This window comes from Microtus pennsylvanicus, chromosome 1, assembly GCF_037038515.1.
Source record: "Microtus pennsylvanicus isolate mMicPen1 chromosome 1, mMicPen1.hap1, whole genome shotgun sequence".
In the NCBI taxonomy this organism is placed as follows: Eukaryota; Metazoa; Chordata; class Mammalia; order Rodentia; family Cricetidae; genus Microtus; species Microtus pennsylvanicus.
The window spans coordinates 40,248,726-40,271,035 of NC_134579.1; the positions used below are offsets into that span (position 1 = coordinate 40,248,726).

At 44.6% G+C, this 22,310-nt stretch overlaps 1 protein-coding gene across 1 annotated transcript; it reads right to left on the bottom strand.

Moving 5' to 3' along the window:
- Positions 1-8,704: 8,704 nt before the first annotated feature.
- Positions 8,705-21,889, bottom strand: LOC142854698 (V-set domain-containing T-cell activation inhibitor 1-like). The gene is made up of 6 exons (XM_075981207.1): positions 21,871-21,889; positions 21,145-21,197; positions 17,800-17,863; positions 17,170-17,571; positions 15,159-15,443; positions 8,705-9,290 (listed from the first exon to the last, which is right to left on the bottom strand). Exons 1-6 carry the CDS (start codon positions 21,887-21,889, stop codon positions 9,262-9,264), a joined length of 852 nt encoding a protein of 283 aa, XP_075837322.1. The 3' UTR covers positions 8,705-9,261.
- Positions 21,890-22,310: the final 421 nt, after the last annotated feature.

Consider the following 22,310-nt stretch of genomic DNA (forward strand, 5'->3'; position numbering starts at 1 on the left):
TGACCTGACTGGAGTGGCAGGGAATGAAGAAATACAGACACACATACAGAAAGCCTTTAACGGCGTGAGCCATGTGCTCTGATGGAGACACACCGGCAATCCAGAAACTCAAGGATCTCAGCAGTTAGCTAAGCTTGGTGGCAGGAGTGGAGGGTGGGGGGATCCTCTCTGTAGGGGAGCAATCTCAGGTTACAGTTATCTGGGAGGAGAAAACTGCGGTAGATACTTTCCTCACACAATGTCAACATTTGGCATCCTTGACATGGCCATGTTCACGTCAGCACAGATTCACCCAGGACCTCATCCGGTCCCCACAATCACGTGGCGTGATGTAGCAGGCAAAATATTGCTGTCTAAATAGGGGAGTCTTCCTGTCAATAAGATACATACGCATGATAAAAATATTTCTTAGAGTTTATCAGAAAAAATATAACAGAACTTGCACCTTTTACGAATGCTTATAACTGCTTTCAGAGAGGTCACATAATCTACAGTCCCACCGGAAGCGAAGGGTCTCTAATGGGCTGGAGCAGGGCAGACATGGCTCTGGCAAGCCTTGCTCTTCTATTCCCACTTCCTTACTAAAAACCATTAGATTACATTTCTAAAACTACCCTCTCCCTAAGGTCTATTCCCTTACTTGGCCCACTACCTCCTCCTGAGGCCAGCTACTAATGAAGTTCCGCAATCTGAGGCCCCTTGGCTCTCCTAAATAAAATGCTCAATTAAAATTAAACACCTCATTCTAAGACAGGATTCCCCTTTTCCCTTCATAAACCGTCATTTGCCCGTGGGTCACATCTGTCTCTTCTCTATCCAGAGGCGGTCCTCTGTCCCTCTTCTGGGACGCACATCCCTTCTCCTGTTCTTTGTTCCCTTTCCCTTCTCCCTCGACCTCTGTCTCCTGTCTTTATGTCTTATTTCCTGTTTTTTGTCCCTTTGGGCAAACCAGGTTCCTTTTGCTGAGAACTTGGTCTTAGCAAGTCAGTTTCCCTGTCCCTTCAAACTGATTACCAGTAGGGGAAAGTGGGGCTCCCTGAGAGTTTATTATTCAGGTACTGATTTTATTGTTCGGGTTGTGAAACTGAACATCTGCCTATGGTTCTGATTCTTTCTTTTGTTTGCGTTTTTGTTGTTTGTTGGCCTTTTGGTCCTAGGCCACTAACAATTAGTTCTTCGTGTCCTTAGCACTAGAAATTATTTTCCTCTACTTTGTCACCCTCCTTTGACTTTATGTGTGGTCGTCTTTGTCCTGTCACAAGCTCCACTGCTTGTATAAGCCGGCTTACCCAGCTTTCCCTTCGTCGTGAGAACAAAAGACGTTCAAATGTGTGCCCCTGGAGAAGCCCAAGAAGAGAAAACAAACACAGAATAACTCAAAAGCCCTCAAAATGGAGGGAAATTAGAGCATAGTGTGATTCAGTCATTACCAGAATTGGGACGTGGATAAGCTCAATCTAGAATTGCAATCTCAGGAATATTCCAGAACAGAGTATGAGAAGCTCAGGAGAGGTTCTGAACTGAGTCACGCTGTCCTCGGACCTGGCCTGTTTAATGACTCATTAAGAGTGATTTCTAGCTCTGTGGTGAGAAAAAGCAGAGACTAAGATCAGTACCTTTTATGTTCACTTAGCAATTATTTTGTGTGTACTTTTATTGTATTCTAAAGATTCTCTACATGTGCTTGGATGCATCAGGGACCAGCGTAGGGAGGAGGTATAGTCATCTCTGTTTTATGAAGCTCATATTCTAGTAAGGAGAGCTAGATAACAGGCATACTGAAAGGTAAACTATGTATGTTGGAAAGTGATAAGGTAGCAATCAGAGGAGATTGAGAGACTGTGGGATGAGGAAGCATCTGGGCTTCAGACTTTAAGTAGGATGAAGGCAGGCCTCATTGGGAAAGAATGTAAAGAAAGGAAGCAGAGGAAGTTAAACGGGTGGTGTTTGAGAGAAGCAGGAGTGTTAGCCTGGCTGGCTGAAGGAAGAGGGAGAGAGTGGTGGATACACATGATGAAGTGATGGGGGAGGAGGAGTGTAGCAGCAGGCCGCTTGTCGGTTCTCGGCCGCTTAACCCCGAAATAATCACACAGAAGCTGTATTATTTAAATCATTGCTTGGCCCATTAGCTCTAGCTTCTTATTGGCTAACTCTTACATATTAATTTAACCCATCTCCATTAATCTGTGTATCGCCACGTGACAGTGGCTTACCAGCAAAGTTTCGGCTTATCTGACTCTGATGCCACTCCATGGTGTCTCTCTCACTCTGCCCTTCTTTCTCCCAGCATTCAGCCTAGCTTTCCCTGCCTACCTAAGTTCTCCCTTGCTATAGGTCCAAAGCAGTTTCTTTATTCATTAATAGTAATCACAGCACACAGAGGGGACTCCCACATCAGAGGAGAGTGTTTCTGACAGCGTGGAAAGGCCGTGGAAAGACTTTGGGTTTTACTCTGCTGAAATAAGGGCACTTACAGGTAAGTGAATGGGAAAGCAGTAGATGCCCCTCATGCTATGTGTGTGCCCAACCTTCTTTGTATCAACCTGAATTGTTCTCCCTTACACGTTTGTACATTCGGCTACCCATGAAGAAGATCCCACAAGGATTCTGTTACAGAGTGAGGAGTGTTAAATTCATGTTGGGAAGAGCTCTAGGTCCACAGATACCATGTGAATCTGCTGAAAAGAAAGGTGGACACAAACATTGTTAACAGATGAGAACTGGGAAGGCTGAACAGATAATGGAAACATTTCTGTAGTCCCTGGTATCCCGCCCTAAGAAGTAGGGTGGCAAGTGTAATAAAACCAGCCCCTTCTCGGGAACTAGGTCAGCAGGCTGTTATCTGGTGAGCACATTGTAGCAAGGATAAAAGACAAACACATTTTGTGTGGGAAACAAAAATCAGTTCTGTGGAGTTTTCTAACCCAAAGTCTGAGGTTTAATATGGTGGTGAATGAATGCCCCCATTGTAATCCCACTCCACAGGAGATGCAGGGAGGGAAGGTAGAGGGAATGATGGGACACATCATCACGACTGCACGGAGACCTATCCATCTGCATAGACATAAACACAGTGAAGAGTTAAGGACAGTTTGTCAGAGGGACAGTGTCCTGAGCAGTGGAACAGGCAGCTGCTGACCTTAGCAGCCGCAAGAGGAGGAGGTTGAAGGTTATGACTTCTGAGAGGAAAGAAAGCAGACAGGACCAGCAGGGAATGTCTTGAGCAACTACCCAAAGGGGTGGGACTTTGGGGATACAGAAGTACATAGTTCATTAAAGGGACAACTGTTCCTCCCATTTCTTTATCTTGTCCTCGGGTGTCATTTTTCTTCTCATCTTTGGGCTTAGGCTGGTTGTAAAACAAAATTTTATTTCTAAGGCAGTACAGTTCTTACATCAAATAGACCCAGACCTTGTCCAGACATACAGAGCACTGGCTATCTGCATCAAAGGCCATTGATGATTCCGTCATTTGCACTAGAGTATGCTATGCGTAAAAGCTAAACTCTGGCACAGTTATCTTGGCATACTTCCGGTGGTTCCCTGGAAGTTACAGAGGCCCTTTCTTCATTCTCTTTCTTCCTGCCTAGGGCCCCAAGACATCAGAACACGGAAGGATGAGGCAAGAGATTTACAAATTTGAGGCCAAATTGTGCTAAGGGTAAGAGACCCTGTCTCAAAAGGTGGACAAAAGAAAAGAAATCCTTCACAAACAACAGGCAGAACTCTGCCCAAGTAGGATTTTTCTGGAGTCCACTCAGAGGGAGCCGCACATATGGAGATGTGGAAATGGAGCTTGGTCTGAATCCACTCTGCCCTCAATTATTGTAGCACATCAGACAAATGTGCTTGAATTTTCTTCATTTGTAAAATGGAGATAATAATCACCTGTATTTTATAGACTTGTTATGAGAGTAAAATGAAATATATAGTATATAAAAAACCTAAAAGTCAGCCGGGAGATGGTGGCTCACGCCTTTAACCCCAGCACTCGGGAGGCAGAGGCAGGCGGATCTGTGAGTTTAAGACCAGCCTGGTCTACAAGAGCTAGTTCCAGGACAGGTTCCAAAGCTACAGAGAAACCCTGCCTCCAAAAAACAAACAAACAAACAAACAAAAGTCCTGATGTGCTGAGTTTTGCTGTTCTTCATTGTGGTGGGAGCTTTCCTTCCCTGTAGAAGGGAAATAACAATTCTACCGTGTAAGCTGAATGAAGCAAGCAAATAAATGTTAAGGCCTCGGCAGACAGTGAACTGCCAAAGAAAAAAGCAAGCATTGTTGGTATTGTGGCACAGTTATTTGTACAGCCCTTATGTGTCTTGTGGACAGCAAAAAGTTAATGGAGGAGAATGGCCAGAGAAGGGCATGGCCAGATTCAGCTTCTAGTAGAGGCAGCAGAGATAGGAAAGTCCCAGCAGATGACTGCAGAAATGAAGGAAGAAATTAAAGTGATTTGAACTAAGATAATGAGTGATCTTGGGGTTAACCAAAGTGTAAGGAGGTAACCTCGGTAGGAATTGGCTCATGGCCTGTAAATGAATACAAAGTACAAGTAATGGCCATGAACTTCAAGATTCTCACTGGAACAGCTCAGCGGACTACAGTGCAGTTTCCTAGACCCCGGGCTGGGGAGGGAAGCCGTGGGAGTTGCCCTGAGACGTCCTGGTGGATAGGAAGGCCCTAGGATGTCTGGACTGCACATCTAGATCTGGGACTGGAGACAGCATTCCTGGGTGGGGACAAGACAGCAGCCGTGGACAATGTATCGAGAGGGGACATTGTCAAATTGGGCAGACTTAAAATAAATCACTAAATTCTGTACCCTCTGTTGTTAGAGCGAGAGTCTCATTGCATAGTGTAGGCTGTCCTTGACCTGTCTCAGCTTCCTGAATGTCAGTGGGGAAAAACCTCTTGAGAGACCCTGGATATGATTTTCCTGCATCCCCCTGGCCTCGTCAACAGAAAGCATTCATAGAAACATTGTGCACTTAATCGGATTTATAGTTAAGAGCATCACATGTGGAGAGTCCAGATAGGAAACAAAACTGAAACGTCCTAGGAGGTTAAGGCTGGCCCAGAAGCCTCGCCATCGTAGATCACATGGAATAGCACAACTTTGCAGACACACAGACTGAACAAAAAGGACCAGAGAGGAAAATACACCCATTAGGGTGAATAGGTCTTGCCTGACCTGCTGTGGTCAGATAATTCAAAACTAAAACTAATAGGAACTTGAAATGTGGGTCTGTAAGAAGAATGCATTGCTAGGACAGAGAGAAACGGCAAGAGAGAGAATGAAGCTCAAAGGCCTCATCTAATCCAAAAACGTGTACACGCTGTCAAGAGAATGAAGTCTGTGGGAGAAGACAATTTTGCCTACGGAAGAAAAGGGACTTTTGCTTCCTAGTTCTTGATCTTGCTTTAAATACACAAACTATCAGAATTTCTCCTTTTCAAAGAAGCCAAGACAACACTGCTCTAGTTCTTTCCCGAGATCCAGATTCAGAACTGACAAGCAGGTACTTTATTGTGTGTGTGTGTGTGTGTGAGAGAGAGAGAGAGAGAGAGAGAGAGAGAGAGACAGACAGAGAGACAGACAGAGAGACAGACAGACAGAGACAGAGACAGAGACAGAGACAGAGACAGAGAGAGACAGAGAGTGTCAGCCTTACCCTGCAGCCCAAGCTGGCTGCAGCCTCACAATTCTCCTACCTCAGCCTCCAAAGTGTTGAGATAATAGGGTTTTTTTTCTATACTCTCTATCTTTAGCAAATGCCTTTCTTTCTCTTTCTCTCTCTTCGTGTAACTCCTGATGTATTTCATTGGGATGATCGTTTTGTACTGTTTAAGTATCTTTTTATTTTATTTTCTGGCGTACATGTGGTGGAGAGACAACTTGTGAAAGTCTATTTTTCTGTTCCATCACATGGGTTCTGGGGACCGAACTCAGGCTGTTAGGTTTGGCAGCATGTGCCTTTACCTGTTGAGCTATCACTGGCGTCTTTTTTTTTTTTTTATCGTTTCAGTTTTTCATAAGCTAGTAAACAAAGCAACGAGTTTCCTTTAATCATTCTTCTAATAAAGTAATAATAATTACTACTAATATTATTAGCATGTGTGCACAATATGTGTACGTGTGAGCAGGCATGCCATGGCGCATGTGTAGAGGTCAGAAGACAGCTTTAATAGGTTCTGTCTCTTCCACCTTTATGTGGGTTCCGAGAATGAACTCGGGCTTCCAGGCTTCCATGACAAGCTCTTGTGAGCCATCTCACTTGCCCCATTTAGCCATTCTTTCCTCTTTTTTTAAAAGATTCATTTTTAATTATTTTTAATTGTATTTTTAATTCAGAAAAGAGTGGGCCTCTCAGGGATATCAACTGAACAAGACATAACAAGTCACAGTAGGACTAGGTGCAAACCCTTATATCAGGGTTGGATGAGGCGAGGAAAAGGATCCAAGTGCAGCTGAAAAAATCAGAGACGTTCCCAGTCCCACTCTTAGGAGTCCTGCGAAAACACCAAGCTGCACAACATAACACATATGCAGAGGACCTAGCACAGCCTCAAGCAGGCCCTGTGATTGCCACTTCAGTCTCTGCGGGCCCCTATGAGCCCTGCTTGGTTGATTCTGTGGGCCATGTTCTCCCGGTATCCTCAACTCTTCTGTTTCCTATGATCCTTCCACCCCCTCTTCCACTGGGTTCCCTGCTCCTCCTGCATCTTAGGCTTCGGGGAGTTCTTTCAACTTCCTGTGCCTCCATTTCTACTCTAAGGGGGCATAATGATAGTGTTTGCCCATTTATGTATGTATGTATTTTTAAGGATTAAATCAGCCAATGTGTGTTAATTCTAAAGCTTCGGGCACACAGAAAATGCTGTGTCAAGTATAATGATTACCGAGTATCTTCATCTCGTATATTGCCTCAATTCTCAGACTGGCCCTGTGTCAGAGATGTCTCACAGATTAGGGATGCATCCAAGACTACAGAACTAGAAAGGAACGGAGACACCCACAGGTACCTGCAGACATAACTCACACAGGCATACATACATACAAATAAATAAGTATTTAAGAAGAATATATATCTAAAAGAATATAGCTATCATTTCTGTATAATTCACAGGCCTGTCTCCCTGGACTGTCCCCTTCCTGAGACATCCTATGTGGAAATTTCAGAAGCAGGAATAGCCTTATGGCCAGGAATAAAATTATTTTATCATCTGAATCATCTAACTCACAAAATTAAGGTTTTGATCCAATTAAAAATTTTGTTTCCTGAAAAATTTTTCTTTTCTTTTTTTCCCCTAATGTCTCATTACCAACTTCTTCTCTGTCTGTAACCTAAGCTTGAGTCCTCTGAGCTCAAACACCAGGAAAGACATTGCCACACCCAGGCCCCCAGAAAGGAACAAATGCCTGAGTTCCCATGTGCGGCAATAACGAAGTATCATCACCAAGATGGCTTGTTATCTTTCTGCAGGGTGGAGAGCCCAAGGTTAAGGTACTGACAGACCCAGTGTCTGACGAGAACCCCCTTTGGGGATCATAAATGGCACCTGTCATCAGTTCTCACACGGTAGAATTGACAAGGGGCCTCTCTCACACCGTACCCACTGGTTTTGTATCATCATACCACAAGTTAGAGTAATCTGAGAGAAAAAGCCTCAGTTGAAGTAGGCTTTCTTTTGGCCACCAATCAGCTCCTAAATCATGATGTGGAGACTTATTATTAATTATGAATTCTCGGCCTTATCTTATGCTTGTCCCACTGGCTCTTACAACTTAATTTAACCTCTTTCTCTTCATCTGTGTTTTGCCTTGGGCTTTTTACCTTTTTGTCATTCTGTATGTCCTGCTTTTTTTGTAGCTAGCACCTGCCTGACTGGCCGGCCCCAGGTCTCTCTCTCTCTTTCTCCCTCATTCTCTCTCCTCCCAAACCAAATTCCTCTTATTACTTATTCTCTCCATCTGCCATCCCTCTACTTCCTAGCTATTGGCCATTGGCTTTTTATTAGGCCAATCAGGTGCCTTAGGCAGGCAAGGGAAAATAAATGCAACTCATGTGCACATAGCTAAAGAAATATTCCACAACATAAACAAATATAACTCATCTTTACATAGTTAAAGAAATAGTCTATTCAGCAACCCTCAGTTGAATGAATGTCTCCATAAGATCTATCTGTAAGGCTTGTTCTTAATTAGACATTCATGGGGAGGACCCAGCCACTGTGGGTGGGATCACCCCTGAACTGGGGTCCTGGGTTCTATAGAAGAGCAGACTAAGCAAGCCATGTGAAGCAGCACCCCTCCATGGCCTCTGAATCAGTTCCTGCCTCTAGGTTCCTGCCCTGTTTGAGTTCCTGTCCTGACTTTTCCAATAATGAACAGCAATATGGAAGTGTAAGCCAAATAAACCCTTTTCTCCCCAACTTGTTTTTCGGCCAGGGCGTTTTTTCATTGCAGCCATAGACACCCTAACTAAGGCAGGCAGCAATACAGATTTCATCGTATTTGTTTTACCTTAATGATTCAGCTTCTCAGGGGACTCTACTTCTTATTACCACTACTTTTGGTGTAAAGATTTCAAAGAATAAATTTGGGGGAAACACAAATATTCAGACCATTAATCTATTTTTACAAAAAGCATAGAGATGGGAGAGATTTAGAAATTTATATATAATAATATATAAAACCACCGGACAAACAGAAAAGTTCAGAAGAGTTAGCCTCACCTAATGTCTGATATTTCTACAGCCTTTGTCCAATAACACATAAAAGGACTTTAGCAAACACATTCATGATAATTTGAGGGAAGGTACTTCTTAGGCTCTTCTTGGCTGGCCAAGTACCCAAATAACCCATTACCAAAAGGAAACCAACCTGACGTAGAGGAAATATATTCCCTCTGCTCTGAGTTCACCGAGTCATTCAGTACCCACGCACGCCCCAGAGAAACCGACACATGGATTTTAATCTCCTTTGTTTTGTACTAAAGACTTGATCTTTACTCAGAATTTAACATGCTCGGAGAATGAGACTAAATGGAACAAATCTTTTAAACAAAAGAGAAAAACAGATGCAGAAGCAGAAAGACTCTGTTAATCTGTAACACTCTGCACTGGCTGGCTCCTTGTTTTTTGATTTTAGTTTATGGTCAGTAAGTGTCCAGGACAAAAAGAACATCCCTCACAGGAGAAAGCAGGAACTCCGCTGACTAAAGGCACAGCAGGTTCTTGGGCAGAGAGCATTCAGATGTCTTAATAGTCATATTCACTGAACCTTTTCTCTGAAAGACAAAACATGGGGGAGTGGAAGGAAAAAAATAATATAAAAGTTAGTTTTGTATTAGAAGCAGGTCAGCTTCAATGCAGTTCTTAGAGCCACAGAAGAAGGAAGAGCTATGAGGAATGCATTCTTTGTTCCCTCTAAGAAGGTCGTCCTCTAAGGGGCTCTAAAATACTCTGATTGTTTTCTAAATTGCTGTCCATTTATAAGATAAAATTTGGTTTTACTAGTTCATTCATTCGCTCAACATTTTTTTTTTGAGAACACTTAAGAGGAGATTAAAGGAAACATGACTGGGAAAAATAGTATTTCCTACCAACTTTCAGAGATAAAAAGAGAAAAGAGCAGCATAGTCCCAGAGCCTCAGGCGGCCCTTCCTTGTCTGTTCCCTGTGTGGGACTGGGGCTTACAGGGAGGAAGCTGACGTCATAGGTCAGCAACTCACAGCGCATTCCAGGATGTCCTGGGGGGAGGGGGATCATCCCAGACAAGGAAAGATTGCAGACTGCAACGTTCCCCTGCCTGTCCCTCTACAAACTTCTGTCTTAGACCTAAGTCTCAGGCATGTCACTGCCCACTGCGCTTCCCGTTCACATCCTCCTGCTGTCCCTCTTCAATTCTCGCCAGGCTGACTTAGCTGCTGCTCTCTCAAGCTTTCTATCTCTTACTTCTTGGTGTCAATGCCATTATCCCATGTGTACTCCATCCGTTTGAGCCTTACCCTCCTCTCTTGTAAGATTTTTGCCTACATCTTGCTTTAGTCACCATCCCCATGGTTATTACTTAGATGATGATATTAGCAATAACTATAACTTCTCCCCTTTCTCAATTTCAAAACTCTTACTACTTTCTTTTTTCTTTTCTTTTCTTTTTTTGTTTTTTGTTTTTAGAGACAGGGTTTCTCTGGGTAACAGTCCTGGCTGTCCTGGTACTCATTCTGTAGACCAGGCTGGCCTCAAACTCACAGAGATCCTCCTGCCTCTGCCTCCCAATTGCTGGGATTAAAGGTGTGTACCACCACTACCTGGCAAGATTCTTACTCTTTAACCATTGCCTCTGTCTTTCCAATTCACCATCTCAAGTCCCCCAACATAAATAGTTTTTTTTGAATGCCACCAGGACCTAGAACCCAATGACTCTACAACTTCTGGGGAAATATTAGGGGTAGAACCCAGGACTGCATGAATGCTAGGCAGGTGTTCTTCCACCGAGACACAACCACACCCTCTTACCACCTTTTCTCGTCCTTTCCTCCCTTCCATCTTTCATCTTTCCCAGTGCATCTAAAACTCCACGGCTGACATTATGCTACCACGCCACACCCTTCTGTCTCCATCTGTTGGGCAGTATGACAAAACTCTAATACCATTGTGTGCCTACACTCAGATTAATGAGACTGAAGAAAAACACGCAGTGGTTCCCAGTGTCCTTGTTTCAATTTAGTGATCATGAACTTCAAAAGTGCTTTTAGTGTTAAAAAAAAATTGTCTTATTCCTTTAGTTGTCTCTTCTAGACGGTTGTCTTATTCTTTCTCAACCCTGGCATGCCTAACTTTGCCCCAGCTCATGAACTGATTCCTGCTCAACTTCTCTCTCCAGTAATCTTTTCTCCGTCTTCATCGTTTTTGATTCCTCAGTGATATGCTGCATAGTTGAACATTGCTTTCACTCTGAAAGCTTTCCCCTTGGTTTTCAAGTTACGCCGTCCTCTTGATTTCCATTTGTTTCAGCCCTTCTCCTTTACTGCGTTCCTTCATCTCCCTCACCCCAAGGATGTAGGCAAGGGCAGGGGAGAGGGGCCCAAGCTCCAGTACTCAAACTTGACTTATTTGTTTGTTTGTTTCTACATTTTTGCATTCTACATCCATGGTGAGGCACATCTCTTCTCAGAATTTCAAATCCCACCTGTAGTCCCAGGCTTTGCTTCTGAGTCTGTCTCTTTTTCTTAATTGAATAAATGTACTCAGCATTCCCCTCCAGTGGCTCACGTGGGTTTCTCCAAAGATGCCCCCTAATGAAACCTGGACAAATATGAATCTACCCATTCATGCTCTGTGAGGACCTGACTTTGCAAACTCCATTTTAAAGAAGGGGCTTCATTTTACATCATATAACGGGGTGGGGGAGTGCTGATCTCAGCTCCAGAGATGTGCTGCAATAGCAGAATTTGAATGGATACTCTAAAAGTAGTCAGTTAAGGATCTAGGGAGCAGGGCCATAAAATTTAACAAGGTCCAGATGTTCCTAGGAGGCATCCTGTCGTCGAAGATTCCTTGTCAGTTATTAATGGCTCTTTGTTAAGGTTTTTACGCCCAAACACTGACCAATGGTTTCAGAAAGTACTTGACCCTATGCCCTCCTTACCCAATCCCAAGACAACAGGACATGAATTCGCCTGATTATAGTGTTTCCCCTTTAGATGTTCTCCCCTCCCCAGGCTCGCTTCCACACTTTCTGCACCCACCACACTGGGGTGCTCTGGAAGGGTGTGGTCCAAACTCGAGTTTGTATATTAAGGACCTTCATGTAATTTGCATCGGAATCCTGGTTCTGTGAATTCATTTAGGGATAAGTAACTTGGGACAACACCTCTTGCTGAGAGAAATCTTAGTGATCATGGGCTCCTCTCTTTCCCTCACACCCTTCACTTACTGTTTCAACAAACCTTTGCTCTGCCTTCAGAAATGTAAACACGATCCAGCCTCTTTTTGTTACTCCCGTTCCTACCATGGGGTCCTGACACCATCTTCTCTTGCCTGGATTATCACAACAATCCCCCTGGCCACCCTGTTCCACCCTCAAAAGTGGCAGGCAAGAGCTTTATAAAGCACGTGAAATAATTTCCCTCCTCTGCTCAAAAGCTGCCAGTGACTTCGCAACTGAGAAAAATCCTCGGGAACACTCTACTAGAATCTGCACAATGCTAGCGGCCGCCTCTCCTATTTCTCCTCTCTTAACCCCACACTCTGTCATTAATTCTTTCCATTCCAACCCCTGGCTGGCCTCCGTGCTGCTCCTCAAACCCAACATTCCTGCTGACCTCCGGGCCTGGATTCCACATCTCTGTTCAAGTCTTTGTTGGAACTTAACATGGAAGTGAGGCTGTCCATGGGCCGTCTAACATCACAGCTCTCCCTCCCTACTCTCTTCTTTCTGGTTGGCCTCCAGTGTGTTGTGTTCCTTTATGGGACTAGTCACCATATGATATAATACATGTTTTCCTTTATATTGAAAAATACATACATATAAAACTTCTTGCAAACTGAATACTACCATATAACCAGCACCCACAACTATAAGGGGAATAATATTTGTACCCTAGAAATCTCATGTTCTTCTAGTCTCTTTACATCTGCACTCCCGGGAATATATTCTGACTTCCTTCACACAGCATAGATGATTTTTCCTATCCCTCCCCCGCCCGGTATTGAATTTCATATGAATGGGTTTATATGGTGACATACAACACATTTTAATGATCTGTTTACTATGTATTTCTTTCCCACTAACAGTATGAACATGTCGAGCGCATAAAAATTCATTCTATTCACTGGGATGCATCTAGCACCCACAGAGAGATTATGGCAGAGTTGGCGACCACAAATATTTGATGTGCAAATGAGCCAAACATTGAACAAATAGAAATGAGCGTAAGAGAAGGACTCCGAATGTGAGCCAAGTCTTGGGAAATGGGCAGGAGTTTGAGGTGCAGAGCAAGAGGAGAAAGGTATTGGGAGGGAGGCAGAGTCTTCACAAAGGCTTGGCACTGTGAAAAAAAAAAACAGTCTGAAAGCCACAGGACTTGGTAAGGCCAGAGCCATGAGCAACGGCTGTGCCATGAGACACTGAGGCTATAGAGCTGAGAAAACAGGCAGATGTCAGATCTCAAGGGTCTCGTATAAATAAACAGACGGGAGGATAGAGAGAGAAGCAAAATATGAAGGCTTTTTAGATAGTTCTAGGGCATTTTAAGGGTGTTGAAATTTAAGAGGATAAAAACAACAGTGTTTCTTTTGAAGTCAACCCATTAATAATGTATCCTGGTGTTCTCAGAAGGAAGTCCCAGGCCCACTCTAAGGTTCACAGACACCAAGTTCATCTGAATGTGTGGGAAAGACTTAGAAGTCTGGCAGATAAAGTGAGTCCCCCTTTCTCCCCCTGGAGGAAAGGCCAGCTCATGTGGGAAATGTAAATGCATTTTACATGTGTGGCTGGACGGAAAAAAGGCGGTGGGAGCTCTGCCTCCCTCCCTGTGCAGACACAGCTCTGAGGAGACTGCACTCTGTTCCCTCACACATGGAGAGGACAGAGGTGCCCTGGGCGTTGTTACCCCCGGCTACAGCTTACATTCGACACCAGTGTGCCTTGGACTTGAGTGTGGGTCAGAATCACCTGGAGGCCATGTCAAAAACCAGTACTGAGTCTCCCCAGGATTTACTTTCCCACAATGGAACCCAAGAAACCGTCCTTGAGTTCCCTGTGGCGATGGTGTTGCTGGCCTGGGGCACCGGCCTGCATCTTCAACCAGGCAGAGCATCCACCCCTCTGGAAGAAGGAGAAGGAGGCATTGGAAAGCTCACTGAGCTTCAACTTCCCCTTCTCATACTAGATGTTCCTACAACTATATTTTATCAGATAAAATGTAGGGGGTCTAGTTAAATTTGATAAATAATATTAATGTATTTTAGATATATGATATCTGACATAAATGACATAATTGGTTACCAAAAACATTCAAAATTTGTGTTCATTAGTCAAGGTTTTGGTCAAATTACTTAAAGTTCTAATTTTTCATATAGAAAGGGAGAGTAATAGCAATTATGTTGCAGGGCTGAGTTAAGGTCTTAAACATAGCAGATGTGGGCTGGGGAGATGGCTACATGAGCGTGAAGACCTGAGTATGAGTCTCTGGCGTCCAAATAAAATTGGGGTGCAGCACTGCTCACGTGTGATCCCAGCCTTGGGGGAGCAGAGCCAGGAGGATTCCTGGGGCTCCCGGCCTACTCAGTGTAGCTGGATCAGTGAGCTTCAGGTTCAGGTCGAAAAACAAAAACAAACAAACAAACAAAAAAAGCCTATCTCGCCGGGCCGTGGTGGCGCATGCCTTTGATCCCAGCACTCGGGAGGCAGAGGCAGACAGATCTCTGTGAGTTCGAGGCCAGCCTACTCTATAAGAGCTAGTTCCAGGACAGGCTCCAAAGCTACAGAGAAACCCTGTCTCGAAAAAAACTAGAAAAAAAAAAAGCCCATCTCAAAAATAAAGAGGAGAAGTAACTGGGGAAGAACACTAACAGCGGAAGAACACTAACAACAGCGGAAGAACACTAACTAACAACAGCGGAAGAACACTAACAACAGCGAAGAACACTAACTAACAACAGCGGAAGAACGCTAACAGCGGAAGAACACTAACAGCGGCCTCTGGCCTCCATCCTTGCACAAGTGCATTCGTACCCAAGCACGTATGTGTGCACACAGACGCATATACACATATGTAAAGATCCAGCACGTGGTAAGTGGCCTGCAGATGCTATGACTACTCAGCCTGTCACACCAGGAAGCTGGAGTGGAGGAACAGAAGCCTCACCCGGAGGAAGAGTCACCTCTGTCTGGAGGAAGAGTCACCTCTGTCTAGCGAGAGCTGTCACTCCTTTCCCCCCCAAGCAGAGTCTTTTTCCAACCCAGGGAGACCCCACATCACCACCATTTCTGACCTCAGGCTACAAGCTCGTGCTCCTGGCGCTTCTTAAAATCCCCAAAGTGCTCAGAAGTGGCCGCCACATTTGGCATTCGGGAAATATTAACGAGTGGAGGCTTCTGCGTGGTGAACGCAGCCTGCTCTCACGCTTCCCCGCAGAGCTGCACTTACTTGGGTACCGCCGGATGGATCTGATGGGTTTGTTGTTTTCATTCGTCTCCGTGATATGGCAGACATATTTTTCGTTTAACTTGACTGGGTATTTGAGGACAGAGTACACTCTATACAAGCCGTTCATCTGCTCCTCCAAGACCTCCACCGTACTGTGGTTGCTAAGGTCCCTTTCTCCCCGGTCTAACCAGGTCACGTTGGGTGTGAGGTACCAGCCCTTGGATGTGCATGTAACCACATCTTCATCATCAATCTTGTCAAACTTCACCTGGGGCATTTCAGAATCTGGTTTGGAAAAAAAATAAAATAAAAAAATAATTAGCTCCTTTTTTTTGTTTAGTCCCAGGAGGCCAAAGTCTTCACGGTTTATACTAACCCTATGGAGACAATATGTTCCTAGGTTCACCGTAGCTAAAATTTTGGCCCAAGCATAGTGGGAGAAAAGGAGGATATGAGCATTCTCTTGCCACCTAGCCCCCTACTGTTGGTGTCTTTATTTTTTAATATTTATTTCTTTATTATGTATTCATTATTCTGTCTGTGTATGCCTGCAGGCCAGAAGAGGGCACCAGAACCCATTACAGATGGTTGTGAGCCACCATGTGGTTGCTGGGAATTGAACTCAGGACCTTTGGAAGAGCAGGCAATGCTCTTAACCGCTGAGCCATCTCTCCAGCCCCCTGCTGGTGTCTTTATTTGGGAGATATTTCCTTCTTGGTGTGGATTCACTTCATATTCTCCACTGACCTCAGAGTCCTGAGTTGAGAATCACAGAAGAGTCCACGACCACACCACTCTGAACGAACCCAATCTCATCTGATCTTGGAAGCTAAGCAAGGCCGGGCCAACTTAGTTCTTAGATGGGGGAATCCCAGAAGATAAGTAATAAAGCTGGGAAGTGGCATGAACCTGTAATTCCCACCACTCAGAAGGAAGGCTGAGGCAGGAGGATTGCTGTGAGTTCAAGCCCAAACCGGCCTACATAGAAAGATTCTGTCTCACTAAACAACAACAAAGAATTGAGGAACCTTTCTTGCCATCTTCCCATCTCTTACCCCGGAGGGTGGCTGCCTCGCGGGACCCACAGCCGCTTGGCCTTGTCAGAAAGGACACAGTTTTCCATGAAACACTGGAGGATAAGGGTTTAACACTGGGGGAGTGTGGATTCAACCCAATCAATGTTTTTCAAACTAATTTTTAGATTTTACGTTTTTTGTTTTATGTGTGTGTGTTACCAACACATATTTCAGTGTACCATGTACATGCCGCATGCTCACAGAGGCCAGAAGAGTGGTTGGATTCCCTGGAACTGGAGTTACAGCCGACTGTGAGCTGCCCTGTCGGTGCTAGGAATCGAACCAGTGCTTTAACCAAGGCGCTGTCTCTCCAAGCCTGAAACCTCTGCTTTGTGGTGAGAAGAATGAGGCCTACAGAAACTGATGGACTGCCCAAGGTCGTCCCGATTCAGAATTCAGCCTCCTGATTCCTAGTTCGGTGCCATTCATTCTGAATTGTGTCTGACTCACGCGCGCATGCGTGCGCGGGGGGGGGGGGGGGGGTGCTGTTACAATGTGTAACACTTGGGATTCAGCCAGGGCAGCTTTGGCTGCCCCAATTTGTTCATATAAAGAATGATGCCTCCCGGTACAGACATCGTACCTTCTGTTCAGAGAAACAGTTTTAACCAAAGCAAATTGATATTCCATTATTATTATTATTATTATTTGGATTTTCGAGACAGAGTTTCTCTGGAGTTTTTGGTGCAACTAGCTCTTGTAGACCAGGCTGGCTTTGAACTCATGGAGATCAGCTTGCCTCTGCCCCCCCCTCCCCCGAGTGCTGGGATTAAAAGTGTGCGCCACCACCGCCCGGCAATATTCCATTATTCTTATCATAGAAATAAAGTAATTTGAGCTAGAAAAAATGAGACCCTCCCCCCACAAGAGAGAAAATTTAGAGTTTATGAAGAGCCCAGACTTGAAGCCAAGCTCGTCCACGAAGTCTCTTTTACCTTCCACTATCAGCTTGACCTTATTCTCCCCTCTGCCGTTGGGAGTGACAGCCGAGCACTTGTACATGGCTTCATCCATGAAATCCACGTTTCGCAGCAGAAGGGACAGAATCCCCTCGGAAATCTCGTTCTGGTCCACAGAGACCCTTCCCTCATACAAGGCGTTCTGATCTTCGAGTTGCTCTGCGTTATCGTAGAACTGGTAAACCACCTTTGTGAACACTTGAAAGAAGTCGTAGTGCGTGAAGAAGCGGTAAAAGTCGCGATTTCCCGCTTCATACTCCTCTATTATGTCTTCTCGCTCCCAGTAGAACTCGAGGTTTTCCGTGCCCTCTATAAAGGAGAATTCGCAGTCGAGGGTCACGTCAGTGAACGGGTGGGCTCGCACCTCAGCTGCCGACGCTGAATTGTCAAAGAGGAAATGAAGTTAGTAAAGACCAATGAGCACGCACTGGGTAAGGGACCAGCAGTGGAGGCAGAGAGATCCACGGCAGGGGACTGGTCATTTATAAAATCACTAGAAGCCTACAGAAGTGAGCCTAAAGATGGGCAGGGAGGGTGCGGCTTGTCACGTGTGCCCCGGCCTCTTTCTAGGCAAACAATGACACAGCAAAGTCTGTCAGAGCTGACCTGACAGAAGCTGTGTTGCTGCGGGTGTTGACTCCAAAACCAAGCTGGGCTTGCCAGATTGACACTGGCAAAAGAAAACTGTCGCAGGCACCGTGCGCCATAACCTTTCCATCTCTTCAGTCAGGTGCCAGCTCAGCCCTCTGTAAACATGTCTGACTGACAGGAAGCATCGCTTCCAGAACCTTAACTCTGAAACGTTCTTAAGAACATTCTTTACTCTCCGTTTAAGTGATCCAGGAAGGTACATTGGGATGGTGGAAAGATAGTTTAAACGTGAAAATCGTTCAGTAAACTAACCTACCTGCCACAAATACCTCTCACTGGGGGCCTGATGGCTGTGCAGACCACAGCCATGGACTATATAGAACTCAGGGATTCTTAGCATGGGGTAGACCCTGGCATGTGATAGCTGAAGGTTGACAAGTCACCTGACTGGACATTTTCAAACTATTTCAGAGGCTGTCACTAGCAACAGGTGAAGACTGTAACAGTGGGATTTCAACTTGCTTGCCTCTCTCTCTCTCTCTCTCTCTCTCTCTCCCTCTCCCTCTTGTTCTCGCTCTATCTCTCTCTTTGCGTTTGTGTCTGTGTATCTGTCTGTCTGTCTCTGTCTTTCTTTCTGTGTTTGTGTGTTTATCTGTTTCTCCTCCCCACCCCAAGTAATGTCAGGAATAAAAGGAGGCAGAGTTGGTGAGTGGGAGGCTCGGTAAGGGTGTTGCGTGGTATAAAAGCTATGACAAAATAGAAGAGAACTAACTTAAGCACTAAGAGCAAATCTGGGTATCACGCTAAGTGGGCAAGGAAGCTTCCAAGCCATCAGCAAACTGCAGCCAGCCAGCCAGTAGAGGACAGAGACACAGTCTGCCCATCCCAGCGTGCAGGGACCTGGTGGCAGCTGATGGGGCTGTCAGATACTTGGACAAATGTTACTATGGGAGTTTATGGAGACCATTTTGTGTTAGGTTAACAGTTGAAAGGACAAACTTGAGTAAAGCAGTTACCCTCCCACTCTATCCGAATCCAGAATAGAACAAAACAGCTGACTGTCCTACCAGCCATTAGGACGCCTGCTCAAATGCCTGGGTAATCTTTTCCACACCTCATACCTGAGTGAGACATGGGCTTACATTTATTTTATGTTTACAATATGCTAAACGTATTGTAAGAGCTTTCTTTTCTGGATTTAACCTTCATCTGCAGACGACATTGAAGCAGATACTATTTAGTACCAGGAGGTGGGTTGTTTAGAGACACACAGTTCACTCTGTGGGCTGGAGGAGACTGCTGAGTCTCAGGACTCTGGTTCCAAAGCTCTCTGTTTGAGATGTGTTCTTTCAGCTAAAAGTAATCATTCTCTCTAAAGTTGACAAGCAAATCAATTACTGAGGAATCGGGTGAAGAATACAAAGAAAGGCATGACAGAAGGGTCAGCGTAGGAAGAGACAACTTATGCGATGTCTAGAAGGATGGGTTTGCACATTTTTAATAGCGGTTCCTAAAGCCCTGGTCTGAAGAATTACAAATCCAAGCTCCAGTGCTAAGTAACCCTAACTAATCGTGTGGCTTCGGGCGGTTCATCTCCCTGAGTTTATTTCTGTATATATAATTAGGACACCACCTGCTCCAGGTAGTTGTGAAACACCTTGGGATTTTGGTGACTGTTTTGACTCAGTCATCCTCCAGAGGGACACAGGGAAGAGACCAGATGTGTGTACCTGCCCTCAATCCAATCTCTCTTTTAAGAACACGTATTTTCCTCTTTAATAGATCGTGGGCTTATTATCTAGGCTTCAGCCTCTGAGCTCTTGCTACAGCTGTACTGTCTATGGCCTTGGCAGGACACTTGGCTTCACACTCTGGAATCTAAGGCAGACATGACCAGCTGAGGATGGAAGTCACCAACCCCTAACTGGTGTGTCCGCACAAGGCCCTACTTCTATCTAAGTATGTCTTTCATCTTTCTCAAACCGTTGTTTCTAGGCTGTTGTGTCTTTAGCAACCCCAGATCGAAAAGCCCAAGACAAAAATGCACCAAAAAGCTAAAAACGTAGAAAAATACTTTGAAATTTATACGGAAAATATGAGTATCTACCACACTGCTATAGCACCTGGCACAGCTTACCAGGTTGACAGTATTGTTCAAAAATAAATTAGTAGATGTATCTTCCCCATTCTCATCTGCATTCTTTTTAACATTTTTGTATTTTTGGTTGTGAGCCCAGCCTTTAACGGCTGAGCCATCCCTCCAGGCCTTTTAACATTTTTGTAGCACTTTCAGTGTGAGAGACCGTCAGCTCACTTTGCCTTCGTCCCTTTACCTACACTCGCACCCCCCCCACACACACACATACTCACTCACACTTCCATCATCAAGTGAAAAGAGCCAAGAAATATCACCCAGTAAACCAAGACTTGCACTAACTTCTGAGTTATGTCTGGGGCCTAAGGATACTCTCAAACTGCTGTTGCCCATCAGAGATCAGAGCCACTGTTCTTGTGACATTGCGTGTCCCTGAGGACTGTAATGTGTTTGGTCGCTGTGTGGAGTAGTTAGATGGCAGGCCTTGCCTGCACAGTAACTTTATAGAAACTTTCAGTCCTATGCTTCAGGTTAGCTCAGTCACGTTAACAATTTCATCACACACATTGTTGCAGACTTGAGTATAAAGTGAAATTAAAAAATTGAGTTGTATGACCATCTAGATTTTTTTTTAGAACAGGTCTGATTTCAAATATTCTGATACTATAAAATTTGATACTTTGCAAAGTCACTTGAAGGTAGGGGTTCTGAATGTCTTTTCTTTCTTTCTTTCTTTTCTTTTTTTTTTTTTTTTTGGTTTTTCAAGACAGGGTTTCTCTGTAGTTTTGGTTCCTGTCCTGGAACTAGCTCTTGTAGACCAGGCTGGTCTCGAACTCACAGAGATCCGCCTGCCTCTGCCTCCTGAGTGCTGGGATTAAAGGCTTGTGCCACCACCGTCTGGCCCCGAATGTCTTTTCTTTTGGGAAGTTTGCAATCAGCATGGGAATCAAGTTGGTCATATGGCTTCAAATGGACAAATCTAATTTGGAGGGAGGGGTTTCTCGTTAGAACAGATAGAATTAAGGCTGCAAAAGGTATGCTATAGTCTCCAACACATTTCGCCACGTTTTGTAAAGCAAATATAATATTTGCTTTTCACATTTACTAAATAACAAGACTGAGATTTTAAGAGACTAAGTCATTTCTAGACTTGTCCTTGTTGGTTGGTTGGTTTTGTTTTTTTTTTTTAATCACTGTATCACTGTCCTCATGATCTCCAAAATGGTTTCCAAAATATTTCCAAAAGTTTTTGAAAAATGACTCACCTGCACCGTGAAGAAGTAGAAGTAGGTTGGCCCACATCCAAAAGAAAGCCATCCTGTAACAGAGAAAAAGGCAGAAATCAGCTTCAGCTAAGAGATGATCTGGGCCCCACATCCACAGCCGTGTGTGTGTGTGTGTGTGTGTGTGTGTGTGTGTGTGTGTGTGTGTTGGGTAGGGGGCGGGTCTTCATCAGCACCAAGTCTACCTCCCAGGCCTAGCAGAGCTGCCTCAGCTGAGGAGGCCTCATAACCTGCCCTCCATGTGCCAATGACATCTGGGTGACAATGCTCCGCCACTTGCAGGATTGCTAACACAGAAGTGTATCTGTATGCAGATAAAGGTTCAACACTCAAACTGAAGCCAACTTCCCACTTGGCCTTTCTCTCTCTCTCTCTCTCTCTCTCTCTCTCTGATCTTGTTTTGTTTTTACGTTGTTTTGTTTTGCTTTCTATTTTTGAGATAAGGTTTCTCTGTGTATCCCTGGCTGTACTGAAACTCAATCTGTAGACCAGGCTGGCCTCAAACTCTGAGATCCACCTGCTTCTGCTTCCAGAGTGCTGGGATTAAAGGTGTGCGCCAACACTTTCTCCACTAATACATCCCCAAATCATGGTACCACCCCACCTCAGCCCACGCCACCCCCATCATTGCCTGTGTCACTCACCCCTGACCTCAGTGCTCCCACGCACGTACACTGTTAAAGGTAGCCCTCCTGATGTCCTTCTCACCTCGCAACCGGCTAGTCATTTCTTCCGCATCGCCCTCAGCATAATTCCATTGCACAAATCACACTGCACACAGTTATTGTTCACATGTTCTTTATCTCTTTCTGTTTTACAGGCAAGACCAAGATTCCCTCTCGGCATGTAGTCTTGTCTCCTTTCTTTCCTGTCATTTGGTTAGTCGGGGAACATCCCACCACTGTCCCCCACCACTACTTACGATACAGCTAAGTGCTAACTATGCGTCCATGGAAGACACGGCAAAATGGCTTGAAACTAGACCTAAATTAATATAAAGTTAAGGAGTAATATGACAGCCACTAGGGCTATTGTAGTTAACAGAGAAAAGGAATAAGCAAATGTCAGGGAGAAAAGGTTCTAAAAATATGATATGGTATCTTTTATAGTTCAATGATATTTGTCAACTTTGTCTTATACAAAAGTCT

Coding starts and splice junctions, on each gene's coding strand:
- LOC142854698 (XM_075981207.1), bottom strand. Junction 17,572..17,799: donor AGCAACACAGCTTCTGTCAG/GTCAGCTCTGAC, acceptor TTGACAATTCAG/CGTCGGCAGCTGAGGTGCGA. Junction 9,291..15,158: donor ATCCATCCGGCGGTACCCAA/GTAAGTGCAGCT, acceptor TTTGTCTTTCAG/AGAAAAGGTTCAGTGAATAT.